Raw genomic sequence first — 18,894 nt, 5'->3', positions numbered from 1 at the left:
CCCACCCATGTGATCCCTACACCCATTTTACATGTATGGGCCTTGGTTTCTCAGCGTAGTGGTAATTGGCAACAAGCTCAAGTCTTGCTGCTTCCACACATTCCCATATGTAGAGTCAATATCTGGAGAATGTGGACATTCCCCAGCATAATTTAATGTGAAGCTACTATCAGCTTTAGATACATAGAGCCAGATCACACAATGATTGTGATGTCAGTTAAATTAAAAACAGAGATCCCAGCAATGTGCGCCTTCCCACAGTATGTCATGTGAATTCAGACATTTTTATCAATCCCAGATCAGCCATAAAAACTCAACATGGAAGCAGGATTGATAAGCTGAGTTCAGATCTAGTATTAACAATCCTGGTTAGATGTCAGGTTTTTGCAGTGCAGATCTGGAATCAGCCAAAAAGTCCCAAGTTCACACGACATGCTCCGAAGGAGTGCACACACCACTGAGATCTTCATTTTTTGTTTAACTGACATCATGACATCCTTGTGTGAATTGACCTATAGGCAGCTTTTCATCTTGGAGTAGACTGCTCATTAACAAGTAGTAGTTGTAGGTCCTGGGTTGAATGGCATGTTTCCATTTTGGCTGGCTCTAACCCCTCCCAAAGGCTGCTCAGGGCTTATAGAGAAGGTCAGGGGTGTAGGAAGACTCCCATCAGCCCAGGGGCAAAGTTGTTTGCGGGGCTGCTCATGCGCCCCAGTGCCGGAGCCATGCCCCCTACTTTCCAGCCTTGCCACTCCTCTTCCCCCTCTATTTACCTATGGCGGCAGCAGCAGCCAGGCTTCTTGGCGCGTCAGGTTCTCTCCAGCTGGCGCGTGGGCCTTCCTATTCCCTGGCCGGCGCGCCAGCTTCTCTTGTGCCTGTGTGCAGGGCTCCCCAATGAGTAGGGAGAGCATTGCATGCCGTGATGGGGAGGCCCTGCGCAGGCGTGAGAGAAGCTGGTGCACTGGCCAGGGAATGGGGAGGCCCGCACGCCAACCAGGGAAGCGGGATAAGCCCACCTGCTGCCACCACCACCACCACCAAGAGTAAATGTGAAATGACGTGGGGCGGCAGGGCCCTTGTGGGCCCCTTGACCCACCGGGCCCAGGGACATTTGCACCTTGTCTTTTTCTATGGATGTGGCAATAAGCAGTAAACTGTGTCCGGCTTGAAGCCTGAATTTTGTTATTTTTATTTCTCTATACCATGCTACTCAACTGTAGCCCTCCATCTGGACTACGGCTCTCAGTATCCCCAGCCACAATGGCCAATAGTCAGAGATGATGGGAGTTGTAGGCCAACATCTGCAGGAGAGCCAAAGTAGAGTAGTTTTCTCCCACATACTCAAAGTAGCCTAGTTTTCTCCCACATACTCAAAAGTGAATTACAATGAAGCAATGCATCATTTTGCAACTAAAACGTTTGTGTGCACACACCCCAATTGTTTCTGTCTTTGCCCTTATTTCACAGGTGTTTCTTCGAGAATCTTTGGAACACAAGCTGGAAAAACAGCGAGAGATAGAAGTTGCCAAAGCAGCCATGATCATCCAAGCACATGTCTTGGGCTATGTGGCACGGTATGTAACTAGGAGCCAGCCACCTTCTACTCCATCAGACTGTCTGCTCTGACAGACAACATGGCTTGAACCCACTGCAGTCTGTGCTGTTCCAGTCTTGCTACTTGAGGCATGAGACAAATACAAGGTTGATTTTTGATTCTCATATATGCAAACTGCCACAGCTACAACTCTTTGCTGTTATATATAGCTAAGCATGAATGAGTTAAGTGCTGAAAATGCTCAGAATCTCCCCTCTTTGGTTGAGATTTTTAAAAACATGAAAGGTTTGTTTTCGTTTGTGTTCCAGTTTGTGTTCTCTCTGTTTTACTTCCAAAAAATTCATTTCTGGCTTCCCCCACCCCCACCCCAAAAACATAGGCTTGAGTGCATTGTTCTTAGTAAGTAATTCAGAAAGAAACAAAGAGGAAGATTAGAACTGTATGATTGGAAGCCACATTGTTCTCCAGACATTATTGCAGGAGCCAAAAGTATATTCTGCTTTACAAACAAATTATCTCAGAGTAAGGCTTTATTAAAAGAAAGTTGATGCCCTTAACAGTAGAGGTGCTCTCCCAGTGGGAGTCTGTTTTCTGGCATCTGTGGCTGCTTTTAAAAAATGAATGAAAACTCTTTTATTTGTTCAGGCTTTTACCCCTTAGGGTTTGCCAGTCTCTCCTTTCTGACTGCTCTGTTTTTGTTTTTGTTTATTTATTTAACACATTTTAATACCGCGCAAAACGCAAGTTCTCTGGGCGGTTTACAACAAAACTGTTATGACTGTTACTTTTTAGTATTTTTATTTTTTTATGGTCTTAATTGATTTTAATATTTTAATGTGATTTTATGGAATTTTATTGTATTAACTTTTGTAAACCGCCTTGGGATACACAAATACATACAAAAGCAATATATAAACTGAAAAACAAATACATGAATGAATGAATGAGGACTTCACAGTTATGGAGCACATGCTCTCTCAGACATTGCCAGAGCATCACATACAGCATCCAAAGAGATGAAACAATAAAGCATGGATGAATTTCTGTAAATGCATTGTTTACAGCTTGAAAACTGCATTATTCTAAGGACTGGTTTACATGTCTCATTACCTGTTTTATCGCATGGAGTCTGAGAGAACTTGGAAAAACAGCATGGAGACCATGCAAACAGGCCTCTGTATGATGATGTATTCTCTGCATTGTGTTTGGTGCTGGAGTTGTACGTGCACACCATACAGAGGAACAACACAGCGCTGCCATAGAGCTATTCTGCATGATGGGTGGAACAACATATGGGCCGTTTATGTTGTTGTAAATCACCAATATGTTTTGTAAACCACCCAGAGACTGAAGTTCAGGGTGGTATACAAATCTGAAAAATAAATATGCAGAACAATGCAGAACAATGATGTGCTGACTGGCTCTATATATTACAATGGCGGTGGAGAAAGGCCATCTTGGAGAGACTGTTTTCAAGCATTCTCCATGTGGTAAAGGCAATATATAGATGGTTCTGAATTGCACCATCTGAACATCTACTTTAGGTTATGTTTTGCAAACCACTTACTCGGATCCTGACACCAACAAAGAAAGTCACATACAGCAGAATATCATTTGTCCTGAAGAATAGAATGTTGTTTTAAGTGGCCTGTTAACCTCATTATTCTACACAAATGAAAACAAAATGTGCAACTTACAATAATGAAGTTTGGAGACTGGTAGCTTTAGTGCATATGCAATGGCAGAATGAAAGGAAAGAGGACCCAGCAGGCCAAGCCATTCAGCTGATTTTCTTTTTCAAGGAATAAAAGAAAATGGAGCTAGGTGACCGAATTATGACATTTTATTTGCTTACATAACATCATGCATTCTTTACTAGAGTCTGAGTAGTAGATCCCATCTGTTTACTGCTGTCATGAGTTAATAGAGAGTTGTTCAATAGCTGTTTGTTCAGTGAGGTCATTCCTTTTCATGTGCATATTAGCCCTACCTATATATCTTGTAGGATAGGCAGCTTGGTAGATTACAAAAAGATTCTATTTGCTTAGTCAAGATGCATCTTTCCCTCTTGCATTGAGTCTAGCCTTCTTCATTGAGCAATGACATGAACCACAATGAAAGAACGTTAGTTAATATTGCTATCCACAGCTCGCCTTTACAGCCTGGAATCTTCAGTTCATGGCAGTAGCACTGATTCTTCCCTTAGCAGATTCATCACACCTTCTTCACATAGACACGTCTCTATCTTATTTCAGAAAGCACTACAGAAAGGTCCTTTACTATGTGGTTGTCATTCAGAAGAACTACAGAGCTTTCCACTCAAGGAGGAAATACCTACTCTTGAAGAAAGCCACCATCACCTTCCAAAAACAGCTGCGAGGCCAGATTGCCCGTCGCGTTTACAAACAGCTACTAGAGGAGAAAAGACAGAAAGAAGAGGAAAGGAAGAGAAAGGAAGAGGAGGAAAGGTACGGAATATGTTGTTACTTGATGATAACGTGTATCTGGGAGGCAATTTAGTGTGCATGAAAAACAGCTGTAGCAGTCATTTTTTTCAGTTGTTGAGAAAATTGTGATCATAAGCCATCTCCTGAAAAACTAGATCCATACCTAATGATATCTTTGTTCTTATTCTGTTCTAACATTTTCTTATTGTCCTTTTAGAAAGCGACAAAAGCAAGAAGCAGAACGTCTTGCTTGGCAGGTAAACATGTTAATCTCCCCCTCCTCCCGCTGCTTTTTTGTGTTTTCCTGCAGATAACATGTGTTGGGAGAAACCACCTGTGGTGGTAAAATAGCACTCTTTGCAGAAGCTGGTGAGCTAACTTGATAATGTTGCTTGTATCTGAATTTTGCATCATGCTTCTCTCATTTTTTTCCTGGCAAGAATGGAATTAATACATACTAAGGAATTTTGCCCAAAATTGCAGCCTTTTATTGATTTCTCTCCCACGTAAAGTGGCTCTAGATCGGGATATAATTCTGTGTGTGGTTTGCTGCCACCACCAGTAACCAGTGATGCAGAGTGGGAGCAAAGGGCATGTTGTACTACATATTGGGGCCATTTACATGATCAGGTGGGCGGGCAGGGGAAAGGCTTCCCAAACCTTCCCTTCCCCCAGACATCCACTGGTTATTTGGTGGGAGTGCAGAGGGCACTCCCACATGATCAGCCCTGCTCCATGCAGCGCAGAGCAGGGCGGATAGATCTGAGGCTGGGACTCGTCACAGCCTCTGTGAATCCCACAATCTACCATGCAACACATGCAATGTATTGGGGGATTCCCCGAGGAGACGGGCCTCTAGATGCCCGTCTTTGTGTCTGCTAGGGCTAAACAGAGCCCCAGCGAACACACAAGCAGTTAGCTCAGGTTGAGGGTGCACTCACTCCCTTAATCTCAGCTAACAGCCTGGTTTGAAAGTGGGGCTAGGCAGCTCTGTCCCACTAGGATCGGGCCCAAATCCGGAAGATCTCATGTGCAACTTAACCCAGGCTGGGCATCGCGAGCCTTGGGTTATGCTGTGCATGAGAACAGCCTCATTATGGGAGCAGGGACTTAACACAGGCTGCTTTTTTCAGTGGGAGCTGCATGCTTTTTATAATGCTCTGGTTCACAGAGCTGTTCAAATCTGGTTACCAACATTGATGTGATTGTGTACAGACACCTGTACACACATACAGCATAATGTCTAATGAACAATGTGGGTGAATTACAGGTGAGCATTGTGGGAGGATTACAAGAGTTTAGCAGTGGATAGAATAAAGTCTTGTGTGTCAAATGCAGGCTGAAGAGGAGAGGCGGCAGCAGGAGCTGGCAGCTATTCAGAAAGCCCACAAGGAAGAAGAGCTCAAGCAAGAGCTGGAGAAGCAAAAAGAAAATAAGCAGGTAGAAGAGATCCTGCGCCTAGAAAAAGAGATTGAAGACCTGCAACGCATGAAGGAGCAGCAAGAGTTGTCACTGACAGAGTCATCGTTGCAGAGGCTGCAGCAGCTCCGAGATGAGGAACTTAAACGGCTGGAGGATGAGGCTTGCCGGGCAGCACAAGAGTTCTTGGAGTCTCTGAACTTTGATGAAATTGATGAATGTGTCCGGAACATCGAGAGGACACTCTCTGTTGGGAGTGGCTTCTGCACTGAACTTAGTGAATTGACTGGAAATGCAGGCAGTGAAAAACCCAATTTTAACTTCAGCCAGCCATACCCTGAGGAGGAGGTTGATGAGGGCTTTGAAGCAGATGATGATGCTTTTAAAGATTCTCCTAACCCGAGTGAACATGGCCACTCTGATCAAAGGACATCAGGCATCAGAACAAGTGATGATTCTTCGGAAGAGGATCCATACATGAATGAAACGGTAGTGCCAGCAAGTCCTGCCACTGGGAATAGCACACTTATTCCTTCTAGCCATGACTCCCTCAGTCTCCACAACTCCTCAAGTGGTGAATCCACATATTGTATGCCAGAAAATGTGTCCTGCAGGCCCCAGAATTCTGCAGACTTAATTTCTCCTGATGGGGACTATGATTATGACCAAGATGATTATGAAGATGGTGCTATCACTTCTGGAAGCAGCGTGACCTTTTCTAATTCTCATAGCAGTCAGTGGTCTCCCGACTACCGCTATTCAGTGGGGACATATAACAGTTCTGGAGCATATAGATTTAGCTCTGAAGGAGCTCAGTCTTCTGTGAGTATCATTTTCTTTGCTATTCATGTTTTGGGAAGGAGTGAAAGTAATGTTAAGATTTCCAAATTGAGGTGTAATCCAAAATATCATCTGAACTGGTCCAAAGATATGAGTTCAAGGTTCAAAGTGGGTTTCATATCTTGGTTTATTTTAGGGAGGTTGGTTAGAATAAACCATGATTGGTCAGTTCAGGCATCATGACTAATCCTGGTTTGTTTCTAACCTAAATCAGAAACTGAATTCTTCAGGGGCTCTCGTGAGCAGCAGCAAGGCGTGTGTGTTCCTGAGGCTTGCGGATATCATGCAGAACCAAATTTTGACTTTGGTTCAGCATGAACCAAAGAGGCACCTTTTAATGTGGCGATTCTCTTTATTTAGCAGGGGGAGAGTAACTGGCCCTATATACTCCCAGCACGGCATCCCTCCAGTGACTGTTGCTGGTGTCTATTTTGTGCTTCTTTTTAGATTGTGAGCCCTTTGGGGACAGGGTTCCATCTTATTGTTTCTCTCTGTAAACACCCTGAGCCAGTTTTGGAAGGGCGGTATAGAAATCGAAATAATAATAATGATGATGATGATGTCTGAATCAGCTGTTATCACAGGAAATCATTGTGAGAGCCCCGTAGGAATCCCTTAGTAAAAGAAAAGTAAGTGCCTCAAGAATTCATATTTGATCAAATGAGCAATATAAAAAACAGTTTAGTTCATCACTGCAACATAAAGACTCATTTATGCCCATGGCAAGAAAACTCGTCCAATAAAATATACCCTTTTGTAGGTTTAGACAGGTATTTTCATTAATCATAAAGGGAAATGTCAAACAAATGCAATGCATTCCAGAATTTATCTTGCAATCACACTCTGACTCTGCTTCTGACTCTGACAGCAACTTGCACTAAAACTCTGCTGAAGGCAGTCTCCTTATTTTCTACTTTTCCCCTCCAATTTTTTTCAAACAAACCAATCAAAAGAATTCAAGTTCCCTCCATTATTTTAAAACATAAAAAAGAGGAGGTTCAGGCCTAATTCCTTCACAAGGACTAACAACAAAAATCCTGTGTAGGCAAGTAAATGAGGATTTGATCATTGTGCTACAACCCATGGCATTGCATCCAGAAAAAGATCAGCAGTAGGCCTTGGACTCTTACACATCTCCCTTCATTGCAGAAATGAGTGAACAATCAATCAGTCACTCAAACCAGAATATCCTACCTCTGTATGGACACACTGAAGGAAAAATAACATTTAAACAGGCTGGACTGTGACTAAAATTTCCCAAGTTATGCTTTTTATACCAGTAAAATTCCTCACATTATGTTGGTTGATTTTTCAGTTTGAAGACAGTGAAGAAGATTTTGACTTGAGGTTTGATACAGATGATGAACTTTCTTACCGGAGGGATTCTGTCTACAGCTGTGTCAGCCTGCCCTATTTCCACAGCTTTTTGTACATGAAAGGTATGGAAAGATCCAGAGTAAATGGAAGTGCCTAAATAAGATGACCTTTTCAAGCGCCAAGAGGAGTTCCACCACTTCTTTGTGGGTGGTGGAAAACAGGCAGAGATTGTGATGATGCTTCGCAGCCCTTTTCATAGTTTTAGAATCGTTCTTTTAACTAGGTCCATGCTGATGGACATTGTCTCAGCTTTATCATTTTTATCTCATTAGTATTTCTTATAGTATCTGTCCTGATTAATAAACACCAAGTATTAGATATTCTTTGACAGGCTAGAAACTTAGGAGCAGGTAATAAAACCAAGAAGAGAATCATGGGTTATTGATCTGCTTGAGATCAAACTTTTGCAAATTGTGTTCTCAAATGCCAAAAGAGGGAAGGAAACTGCTAGAGGGGGACTAGTTCATCAAATGGTTCATTTGAAACATTCCCCAAGGGACCCAATAGTTTTAGCCTATATTGTGATTATGCTGGGGTTTTTTCATGAGGTTCTGTTTGTTTACTGAGTTTGTGCACATATGAAAGTCACATATTACCGTCTTCTGTATTTATGCTTAGCGGTGTGTACCTGTCACTTGACCTATCAGAGAGAAGGCATTCTGATGAGGATGAAGGATGTAGCTTCTAGAACACTCAAAGCCCTGTTACTGGGGTAACCCTATCAATAGAAGGGTGGCTCACTGGGGAGAAGAGACCGTTGGGGAAAGAGAGCAGATGGGGAAGGAAGTCAAGTCTAGCAGCTTCTTCAGGGCCTGATCAAGACAAGAGGCAACTTGAAACCAAGAGCCAAACCCTGTAAAAGCCAGCTTTTAAATGTAGTGCTTCAGGATTTTTCTCTCTCTTTGTAGCTTTTATTGTTTTTAGTGGCTCGCATTCTGCATGGTGTATGTAGGATAGAATAGAGCACGCTGCTCTCCAAATGCTGTCCTGGAGCACAGCCCAGACTGTTGCCAAGCAGGAGAGGGGAGCGATATCTGCTGTTCTCTTCAGAAATATGTCCTTGAGGGTCATGCAGCTGCATGGAATATGAGCCCATTTTTACTGACTGTGTAAAGTAAAAGTCTAGTCCCTCCTGCCCTCCCCCGCCCCACTCCCTCTTGCCCTTCCCCCTCCCCATGCCCCACTCCTTCTTGCCCTTCCCCCCTGCCCCACTCCCTCTTGCCCTTCCCTCTCCCCCCTGCCCCACTCCCTCTTGCCTCTCCCCCTGCCCCACTCCCTCTTGCCCTTCCCCCTCCCCACTGCCCTACTCCCTCTTGCCCTCCCCACTGCCCTACTCCCTCTTGCCCTCCCCCCTGCCCCTCTCCCTCCTGCCCTCCCCCCTGTCCCACTCCCTCCTGCCCCTGCCCCACTCCCTCTTGCCCTTCCCCCTCCCCCCTGCCCCACTCCCTCTTGCCCTTCCCCCTCCCCGCTGCCCCACTCCCTCTTGCCCTTCCCCCTCCCCTCTGCTCCACTCCCTCTTGCCCTCCCCTCTCCCTCTTGCCCTCCCCCCTGCCCCACTCCCTCTTGCCCTTCCCCCTCCCTCTCTATTTTGAGAGTTCTACTTACCAGGCCGCCGCTGCTGCTCCTCCCGTGCGGCAAACAGGAAAGTCCCACTGCCCGGTTCCATCCCACATTGTCATTAGTCCCATTGCCCTCACGGGCGCAAGAAGAGTGCCGCCGCCGCTGCGGGCGGCTGGGTTCCCGGGCCGAGAGTGCCGCCGCGAAGAGTGCCACCGCTGCGGGCAGGCGGCCGGCCCGAGAGTGCCGCTGGCGCCGCGGGCGGCTGGGTGGCCGGGCCGAGAGTGCCGCTGTCGCTGTGGGCAGCCGGGCAGAGAGTTCCGCCACCGCCGCCAAGAGTGCCGCCCGCTGCTGCTGCCTCTGTCCTCCCCGCAGTCCGTCCGGTCCCGCAGCCGCCACTTCCGGCCTTCCCGTGGTCGGGCCAGCCATCCAGCCAACATGGCCGCCTGGTGCCTGTGGCTGTGTCTCCCTCGGCCGTTCTGGGCATGCGCTCCGCACATGCCCAGAACGGCCGAGGGAGACACAGCCGCAGACACGGGTGCACACCCAGGGATCTTATTATATAGGATAAGTCAGTGCAGAAAGGTTTCCCTGAGGGCAGGAAAATTGAAGTTGCTCTCCTGGGCATTAAACATGCACCATGTTTTGATTTCTGTTCTTAAGCTACCTAATAGAAATTACTTTTTAGATCTTGTTGAATGGTGATGGACAAACAGATGATGGTTTGGCATAGTTGTAGATTACCTTTTTTGTCATCCTTTCGGGGAGGAAACAGTTAGTTTAGCATGTGGTGCTGGTTTTTTTATTTGTTTTGATTTTCTTAAAAACAAACCTATGTTTTGAAAACTATTTCTGCCCCCTTCTCTCTGGCAGGTGGCTTGATGAATACATGGAAGCGCCGTTGGTGTGTCTTGAAAGATGAGACTTTTTTGTGGTTTCGATCAAAACAGGAAGCTCTCAAACAGGGCTGGCTACACAAGAAAGGTGGTGGATCATCTACACTCTCCAGAAGAAACTGGAAGAAACGTTGGTTTGTCCTCCGGCAATCTAGATTGATGTACTTTGAAAATGATAGTGAAGAAAAGCTCAAGGGAACACTTGAAATCCGAACAGCCAAGTAAGTGAGGCCCACTTAAGACAAATTGTCAATCACTGAGTTATGAGGGAGTGCTAATGATTCATGCAGGTCCACATAGCAGGCTACCCAAGGCATGGACTGGGAACAGAGAACAGTCTGTGGGAACCCAAGTCCAAAAGCAGGAACAGTGGCTGAAAGTAGTCACAAGTTGGGATGTGCCCAAATCAGTGCCTCTTTGAGGAGGAGCCAAAATGACTCGGCTCCCTGTAGCCGAAATGTTTTGGCGCAGGGCAAGGGGTTCCCTTAAGATGAGACGGGCAGATCATACCTGTCCCTCCTAGAAGCCGCCTCCGCCACCCCGCGCTGCCCCATCATGACACTGTTCTCAGAAAAGCATCCCTGTGAAAGCCATTTGCGTGCTGATGCCGCGCGAGGGATGCTGGAGAAGCATCCTGTCGCCACGGCAGGGCAGTTTAAAGGAGACAGCGGCATGGGCTGCCACTTTCACAGGGATGCTTTTCTGAGAACAGTGCCACAATGGGGTGGTGTAAGGCGGCAGAGGCTTCCTGGAGGGGCAGGGCTGTTTGGAGTTTTGCCAAAGAATCCAAAGCTGACGCCTTATCTCTGAAAAGTCCTCTGAGGCACAACAAACAAGGATCCTGCAATAGGGATGTGCACAAACGGAGGTTCATGCACTGGTTGAACTGCGAACTGGTTTGGTGCTACGGGGAGTGGGATCTTTTTTCTTTTCTTTTTTTAAGGAGAGCAGGTCTTTAGCTGCTCTCCATCAGTGCATGCAGCTTCCTGCTGCGGCTGTGCTTGGTCCAAGAACCCGTGCACAGCGCCAACACACACATGGATTCTGCGTATGCACGGGCACCATTTGCATGGTCAGCATGGTGTTGCAGGAAGCTGCATGTGGTGGAGGAGAGCAGCTAAGAACCTTTTTTAAAAGATCCCACTCCCCATGGATCTCTGCATCATCAAACTGGTTCGTCACTGAACCAGGGTACAGACCTCATGCACATTCCTATCCTACATAGGTGCAAAACTGTGTGACTGCATAGAGACCACAAGGAAGAACAATAGTTAGTAAATAATAAAAACAATGAAAAGCAATAGATTAAAAATTTAAAATAGCCAATAAATGAACAAAATATTTACAAGCAGCAAGTAGATAATAAGCTTGGTGTAAAGGATGAGTCTTCAGTCAACAGTGGCATTGAGGAAGACAATCAAACCCACCATGGCAAGAAGTTCTAATCATATAAGCTAATTGTTTATTGGTTGCTCTGTTTTCCTCTTGTGCTAGCAAGTGTTTGCAAACAGCACTAGCTGCTAGGGATGTGTACGAAACGCAATTTGGACACCGAATCGCAGCACATTCCTTTAACTCGAAGGGATTACACATTCCCTTTAACATAGAGGAGAGCAGGTCCATACCTGCTCCTCCGCTGCTCGCTGCAACTTGCTTAATTGTGGCCCCCAGCTATCATGCACAACACCAGCATGCACAGGACCACTACACATGCGTGATGGCCATATGCATGCAAGCATTGCTCAGGGGCAACTGGGGAAGATCGCTTCTGGCACACAATGATAGCAGAGCGGGGAGTGGGGCATGCCATGATCAAGGAAGTGTGGCAAGTGGCGGAGGAGCAGGTATTGACCTGCTCTCCTCCATGTTAATTCGGTGTCCGAATCACTTCGGTGTCCGAATCACTTTTCGTGCACATCCCTAATAGCTGCTGTTTTCTTTCTGTTCGTAGTTCTTCGGGTCCAATTTTATGTTTGCTCTCCAGCTTAGTGGAAGCTGTGACCAGTTTTAATAATTTACCTCAAATCACACACATACATTATGCCAAGAACAGACAGAGATCAATAGCTGAAGGTGATTAATATGAATTTTGAAGCAAATCAGTATTAAAATATCTATATGGGCAGAAAGAATGGGTGGATAATAGCATGGAAACAAAAGAAGGAAAGATTGTTTCTTGACATTGAAACTTTCGAGGGTTAATATCTATATAACTTATTTTAAAAAACACCTGTGTCTTTTCAGTATGTATGCAGTATGTTTTCCCCTTTCTTATCCATTTTAGAGATATCATAGATAACACTAGTAAGGAAAATGGAATTGACATTGTCATGGCAGACAGGACCTATCATTTGATTGCTGAGTCACCTGAGGATGCAAGGTAAGAGCTTCTTCCTCGTCTGTAGTCTAATTACATTTTGCTCTCTTGCACATGTCAATGCTTGACAAGCACTAAACTCACTTCACAGTCTTTAAAAAACAAAACAGAAGAAGAAATGGAACAGTGATACTTGCAGGTGCATGTCTTAGCTCCACTCCCCGGGTCTCATTCTTTGACAAAATGGTCATGGGCAAAATAATTTGTAAAGTACACTACGCTGTAAATTTCTGTCTAAGAATGGTTCAGTGTGCAATCAGTTGTCTGACCAACATCAGACTCAACATTCTGATACTTTTTCTGCAAATTGAGTTCTGAAATATTCTAGCACCTACTGCATGTAACAGGTAGCTGTTAAAATTTACATTAAAGCGAATGAATTCATCAGGTAGAACAAAATGCTGTCTAAACTCTTTCTTATCAGCAGTTAAAAATCTCCAGAGTTTGACAGATTGCTCAAAATGTTTAGAGGAAGAAATGATAATATTTCACTTGTGACCTAGATCGGATGACGCCAAAGCCTTTCAAAGTTACCATAGTTTGGAATCTTTATTTTCCTTCCCATATCTTTATTCATACTGTTGAAGGCTTTTTCCATGGGCAACATTAATCACAAATGGAGTAATTATCTCCTTTACAATAAAGTAAAAATTATTCTCTCTCCCCTGCCCTTTCCTTCTTAGCAGTGGTACAATTCTGTTAATTACCTGTTGTTGTTTTTCTTAAAATGCTCTTGGTAATGTTTAACTTTTTAAGATTCAGATTTGGTTTTTCCATCTTATCACTATCTCTAAAAACAGATTTCTTTATTTTTGAGCCAACAAACTTGAGAATTTAAAATAGCTTGCATCCTCTATCATATACCTACCCTCCCCCAAGAGAAATAATTTTGTACATTTCAAAATGTGTGCACTGTATACAACACCCATACTCCTAGTTTATCTGTTGTAATATTTCTTTATTTTTCCAAGAAACAATGTTCCTCTGACAGACCTTGATTACAACAGGAGATAATTGTTTTCTAAAAGTACTGAAATTAAGAGGACTGTATTGCCTTGTGCTAAAAACTGAACCCTTGAGTTTGTTCAAGCCATCTGGTTAATGCTGAATCTCCTACTGATTCTTTGGGTGGCAAAGTTATGATTACACTCGTTTGTATAAACTGACCAAGGTTTACTGAAATTTTCACATGGGAACCATATAAGCTTTGCCTCACTCACATTGTTTTGACATGAGAAGAAAGATTATGTGCAGGTCTGATTGTTGGCAGAGGAACTGAAAAGTTGAGGTAACATTCTGATCTCTTAGACTTGGACATAAGTATTATCCACTAGGGATTTTGGCTTTCTTCACTCTCAAATTCTGGGTTTTTCTTGCAAAAAAGAAAACCATACCACAGAGTTAAATCTCTGTTTCTCTCATTCTCTTTCTTTACTTCCAAGTGTTAGCTTTTCTTTTCCACTGGGCTGCTTTGATGCATATTTTTAAAATCTGTTGGTCTTTTTTAAAAAAAAATGGTTACACACTGATGGCGTTGCACTTTACAATCAAGGAGAGATTTGGCATCTAGACCAAAATGTTGTGTTTTGTTTTTTTAAGAAAGAAAAAAGAGAGAGAACAATGGGTCCTTAAGCCATGAACACAGTTAACGTCCTCAAGGATTCCTCAGTATGCTGTGCTGGATAGACATAGAAGCTATTCCCCACAATCACTGGAAAGCAGGCTAAGGGAGCTTAGCCTGTGGTTGTGGGAACTACCGGGCTTGCAGGCAAGCCCGGTGCTCCCAAGGCAGCTAGCCCGCCTAAACCACCCTCCACTTAAATGAGGTTAACGGAGCGAGCGCTCCGTTAACCTCATTTTGTTACTCGTGTGTCTCCACGGTGCACAGCGACACACAAGTAGGCCCCTGGCCGGGAGGCTGCAAACAGGGTCTCTGCAGTATGCCCCACATGCCCGTGCAGGGCATCCTGGAACTTCCAGGGGCCGTGCAGCCCCCAGTCGCTTCAGCCCCTGCTGGCTCCATGACAGAGCCGGCAGTCGTGTGGGTGGCTGATCCGGCTGCCCAGCTACGAGTGGCTGCTTGTCTGCAGGGAGAGCAGGCTAAGCCCGCTCTCCCCGCAGAACCCTCTCAGGTGCTTCACATGTGTCGTATGAAGCGCCTCATAAACTATTGAGATCTTGGCTCAAATAAATCTCCATTCTACCATGAAACTTTGTGGTGGTCTTAGCCATGCAGCATACTCTGCCTCACAGGGTTGTTGTGGTGATAAACTAGGATAGCCTATGTGCAACAGCCTCAGTTCCTTGGAGAAAAAGCAGGATATAAATGAAGCAAATAGTAATCATTCCACCACGATGCAGCCTTCAACTGTGCTAATCTGATTAGCAAAATTATAAGAGCTCAAACTTGCTTTAGAGCTTCAGGAATAGCATTTGGAAGCAATCTCAGCCCCATTTCTTGAAATAAGCATTTTGGGCAACTAATTTTATTCTTCAAATCAAGGCTCCACATATCAGCTTTATATATTATTTGGATGCAAACCATTGCTTGAAAGATTTTGATGGCTACCATGATTAATTTAGAGCTATATTTATTTTTAATTCTTGCAGCTGTTTGTTTAATCTCATTGGCAAGATGAGTGATACGCTAAGACAAGAAAAAGTGGTGCTCCATAAGGAAAAGCTTCATTCCTGTTATAGCAAATTTCCCTCTGGTTTTTCCTTAGTAGTTATTAGTATCATGGCTGGGTAGTGTAATCTTAGATTTCTTGTAATTTATTATTGCATGTTCTTGGAAAAAACCCTTACGTTAGCCAATAGTCTTTTTAGAAAAATGTCCTCTGTGTACAGCAAAAGCAGCAGAGTATATATATGAGGAAGAGTTTCTGAGACTATGAAAATCATCAGTAACAAGGCACATAATTCAGACTTTGTGGGTAAAACTACAAGTGCATCTAGCCCAGCACTTGTATCTCCTATCTACAGTGACCAGATGTAGGTCATGTAGGTGATGGTCATCTCCTGTTGTTCCTCCTGGCATCAGTACTCAGAAGTAAGAAGCCTCTGAATCATGGAGATGTTTGTTGCTATTAAGGAGCTCACAATAAAAAAACAAACAAACAGGAAATGTCAGCAATGGCCACTGGAGGAACATTATGTAGGATTGAATAGGACGGTTGCTTTCCCGCTGCCAGAGAGCCACCAATTTAAAAGGTGTTTTTTTGTCTACTTGGCAGTATTTCATTCTTAGTTATATTGCCTGCCACTGAGAAACTTGCTCTCCACGAATTTGTCTAATCCTTACCAAAGCTATTTATATGCTACTGGCCATCAACAAATCTTGTGGCAATGAATTTCATCAATTAATTATGCATACCATGAAGAAATGCTTTCCGTTGCCTGTGCTGGTCAAAGACCGAAATAAAGACTATGCTATGCTATGCTATGCTTCCATTGTATGAAGAAATACCTTCCTTTGAACCTACTGCCAGTCAGTTTCTTTACATGTCCTTGACTTTACATGAAGATTGATCAGAAGGTGGCCATAATACAGCTTTGTTGTACTCCTCTGGTGATGGAAAAGATGTTGGAATAGTTAGTCATTATCTATTTTCACCTTTGCCCAGGGATTAATGTAATGTGCTCTACACAGAAACACCAGGTGCTTGTTAATGTGTAGCTGATTCAACTTGGACCATAACTGTTATCTGTATAGTGAATCAAAAGCTCCTTTCATGTCTATAAATAGTCTGCCTCTTTTAAGCAGTAGAAATCAATCTTGCTTTAAAATAAGATATATTTGATAAAGAGATTGTTGAGTGGCCTTGGGCTAGTTACTCCTCTCGGCCTAACTGACCACACAGGTTTGTTGCAATTATAAAATGAGCTCTGCACAAGCCACCCCTGTGCTCCTTGAATGATGAAAGCAGTGCCAATGTGATGCATAAATAAAACATTAGATTTTCACTATGACTGTATCCAGCAATGAAATGGAGAAAGTGGTGAACTAGCAAAGTTCAAATAAATAAGTTAAAATCCTGTAATGGTTTGGGGTTAAAGTACCTGAAAGATGGTCTCCTCCCTTATTTTTTTATTATTTTATACCCTTTAACTCTCAACAAAAGACCTTTATTGCGCAAAAAGAAATTAAAGAATAAAAATAAAATAAGAGACTTTTCGTTGTAACACACTATCATCAGTTAAAAAGACGTGCACAGATAAAAACCTCCTCCTTTCCCTAGTGGTTAAATTCCATAGACCTGATAACATTCTGTTCCGTGACTGGCAGAGAGATAATGGGGGACAGGGGAGAGCGAAAAGTCTTTTTATTTTATTTTTTATTTTTTTGTATACTATATTTAATTTCTTTTTGTGTAATAAAGGTATTTTGTTGAGAGTTATGCGCATTGGATTCCTGACATATCAACTTTTCAACCAAAAAATATATATATTCTCATTGCAGGTTAGGTTCCCAATCTAAACACACAACACACACACACACACACACGCATCAGCAGCAACAACTAGAGGCACAGTGTGCAGGCTTGAATAGAGACAGCTGTTCTTTCCTTGCTAAATATAAGAAAGCCACCACTTTACAAGGTGCCTCTTTGCCCAATGAATTGCATATGAATAGGCCCATCCAATAAGATCTTCAAGAGAAGCCCTCCTGTGTGTGCCTCCTGAGGTTCATTTTGCAGCCACATGAGAGAGGGCTTTCTCTGTGGTGACCCCCATTCTGTGGAATTTCTTATTAAAACCTGGTTATTCCAGGGAGCCTTATTGCATCCCCCATGGTCCTCTGAGGCTGTTTTAACTTGTCTTTGTGGTGTTTTATTCTCTGGGCTTTGCTGGGGCTTTGCAAAGCTTCAAGGGGCCTGTTTGGGTTTGGTCTGCTTTAACTCAAAGCAAAGTGCAGTCTGTGGGGGGTCCAAGTGGACCCTTTAGCCACTCAAAGTTTAGCTTTCACCTCCTCCTCACCTTGCCATCCCTCAAACGACCTACCAGAACCAGCAGGGGCAAGGAGAAAAGTCTTTAATCTTCTTTTTGCCCCATACCACAAGGGAGTAAGCCATGTTTCATGGCTTGACTTTTTAAAATACTTTTAAAAAAACAACCCTACCTTTTTCTGTGGAGTTCTGGGAATGGGGCGGCTGCTCCTGGGATTTTGTAGTATTTTCTGAAACTTCAACCATGGCTGAAAAGACTACAAAGCCCAGAAGCATCCACACCATTTCCCAGAAATTCATAGGAAAGCTGTGGAACGTAGCTGGTTGCTCCCTTGCAGCAGGGAGCAAAGAGGAAACACTATAGCCTTTTCTCCTTGCTCCTGCTGGTCCTGATAAGTAGGTTGAGGGGTTTTTGTCCTGAGCCAAGGTAACAACCTGAAGCAAAGCAGGCCCCCTCAAAGCAGGGCCAAATCAAATTGAGGGCTCTTTGGAAGGGCCATAGTGGTTTCCAAAATGAAGTGGCTCTGCTTAGCACAGGCCTAGTCTTGGCACATTATCGTCATTAATATTTAATTATTTAAAATTAATTGTACTGTTTTAAAGGTCATTGTAAGCCATCTTGGATGTGCAATGGAGACAGGATGTATAATTTAAAAATATCAGTGAATTGGGGCCTCTTGCTATGTTTAGGGTGGCAAGAATATGAATATCCTTCCAAAAGACATTAAATAGTCCTTTAGCTTTTATTTCATTTCAAGACTGAAGGAAAAACAGTCCATATGTATGAGCTTCTTTCATGTTGGCATCCCTTCTTCCATCTCCCCTTTCTGTCCCTGCAGTCAGTGGTTCAGTGTCTTGAGTCAAGTCCATGCTTCCACAGAACAGGAAATCCGAGAGATGCATGATGAGCAGGCAAATCCACAAAATGCCGTGGTAAGAAAGGATTTAAAGGCACACATCTTCAAAAGTGTCTGTTTTTATAAAACTGAAGTCTTGGTTGTCAGTAAAGCTTTATCTATCTAATAATATTGTTTGTTATATACAAGTATTGTAATAGAAATAGCATGCAGCTGGGGGGTGGGGGTAAGAGCACCCTCCCCAGTCCTTAAAGCTACCCCCCCCACACACACACACACCTTCAAACTGGCAGTCACCAGTTCTGTGCACATGCCTACTTTTCATTTTGCCATAGTAATAATCATAACGAATTCCACAAAAAAGTTTTCAAAACAGTTTATGCAGCATTACTTATGAAGGGCTTCCCTACTTGACACAGCGAACTCTGTATACTTTGAGTGGTGCAATAACATTACACCACTACATGAGTGGGACTTAATAATATGTCTACAGTTGCAATATTCATGTGGGCACAGAGACTTTCTCTATGGGAGTCTCAAAAAGGTGAATTGGTGGATCTCATGTGTGAACTGAGAGTTGTTGTTGTGGAAAACTATGGAAACAGCCCAAAGCACCGACT

The 18,894-nt window shown here is 43.7% G+C and overlaps 1 protein-coding gene across 1 annotated transcript in view; it reads left to right on the top strand.

The window, feature by feature from the left end:
• MYO10 (myosin X) overlaps nt 1–18,894 on the top strand; it is a 262,859-nt gene that overhangs the window by 219,598 nt on the left and 24,367 nt on the right. The window contains exons 22-29 of the mRNA XM_053246980.1: nt 1,468–1,574; nt 3,811–4,023; nt 4,220–4,259; nt 5,341–6,243; nt 7,577–7,700; nt 10,069–10,312; nt 12,376–12,471; nt 18,257–18,350. Coding sequence (XP_053102955.1) covers nt 1,468–1,574; nt 3,811–4,023; nt 4,220–4,259; nt 5,341–6,243; nt 7,577–7,700; nt 10,069–10,312; nt 12,376–12,471; nt 18,257–18,350 — 1,821 coding nt within the window. The remainder of the gene's footprint in view (nt 1–1,467; nt 1,575–3,810; nt 4,024–4,219; nt 4,260–5,340; nt 6,244–7,576; nt 7,701–10,068; nt 10,313–12,375; nt 12,472–18,256; nt 18,351–18,894) is intronic.

Source organism: Hemicordylus capensis, chromosome 4, assembly GCF_027244095.1.
Source record: "Hemicordylus capensis ecotype Gifberg chromosome 4, rHemCap1.1.pri, whole genome shotgun sequence".
Lineage (NCBI taxonomy): Eukaryota > Metazoa > Chordata > Lepidosauria > Squamata > Cordylidae > Hemicordylus > Hemicordylus capensis.
Note: the sequence above shows the minus strand (reverse complement) of the source record. Positions and strands in the feature narration are given on the sequence as shown.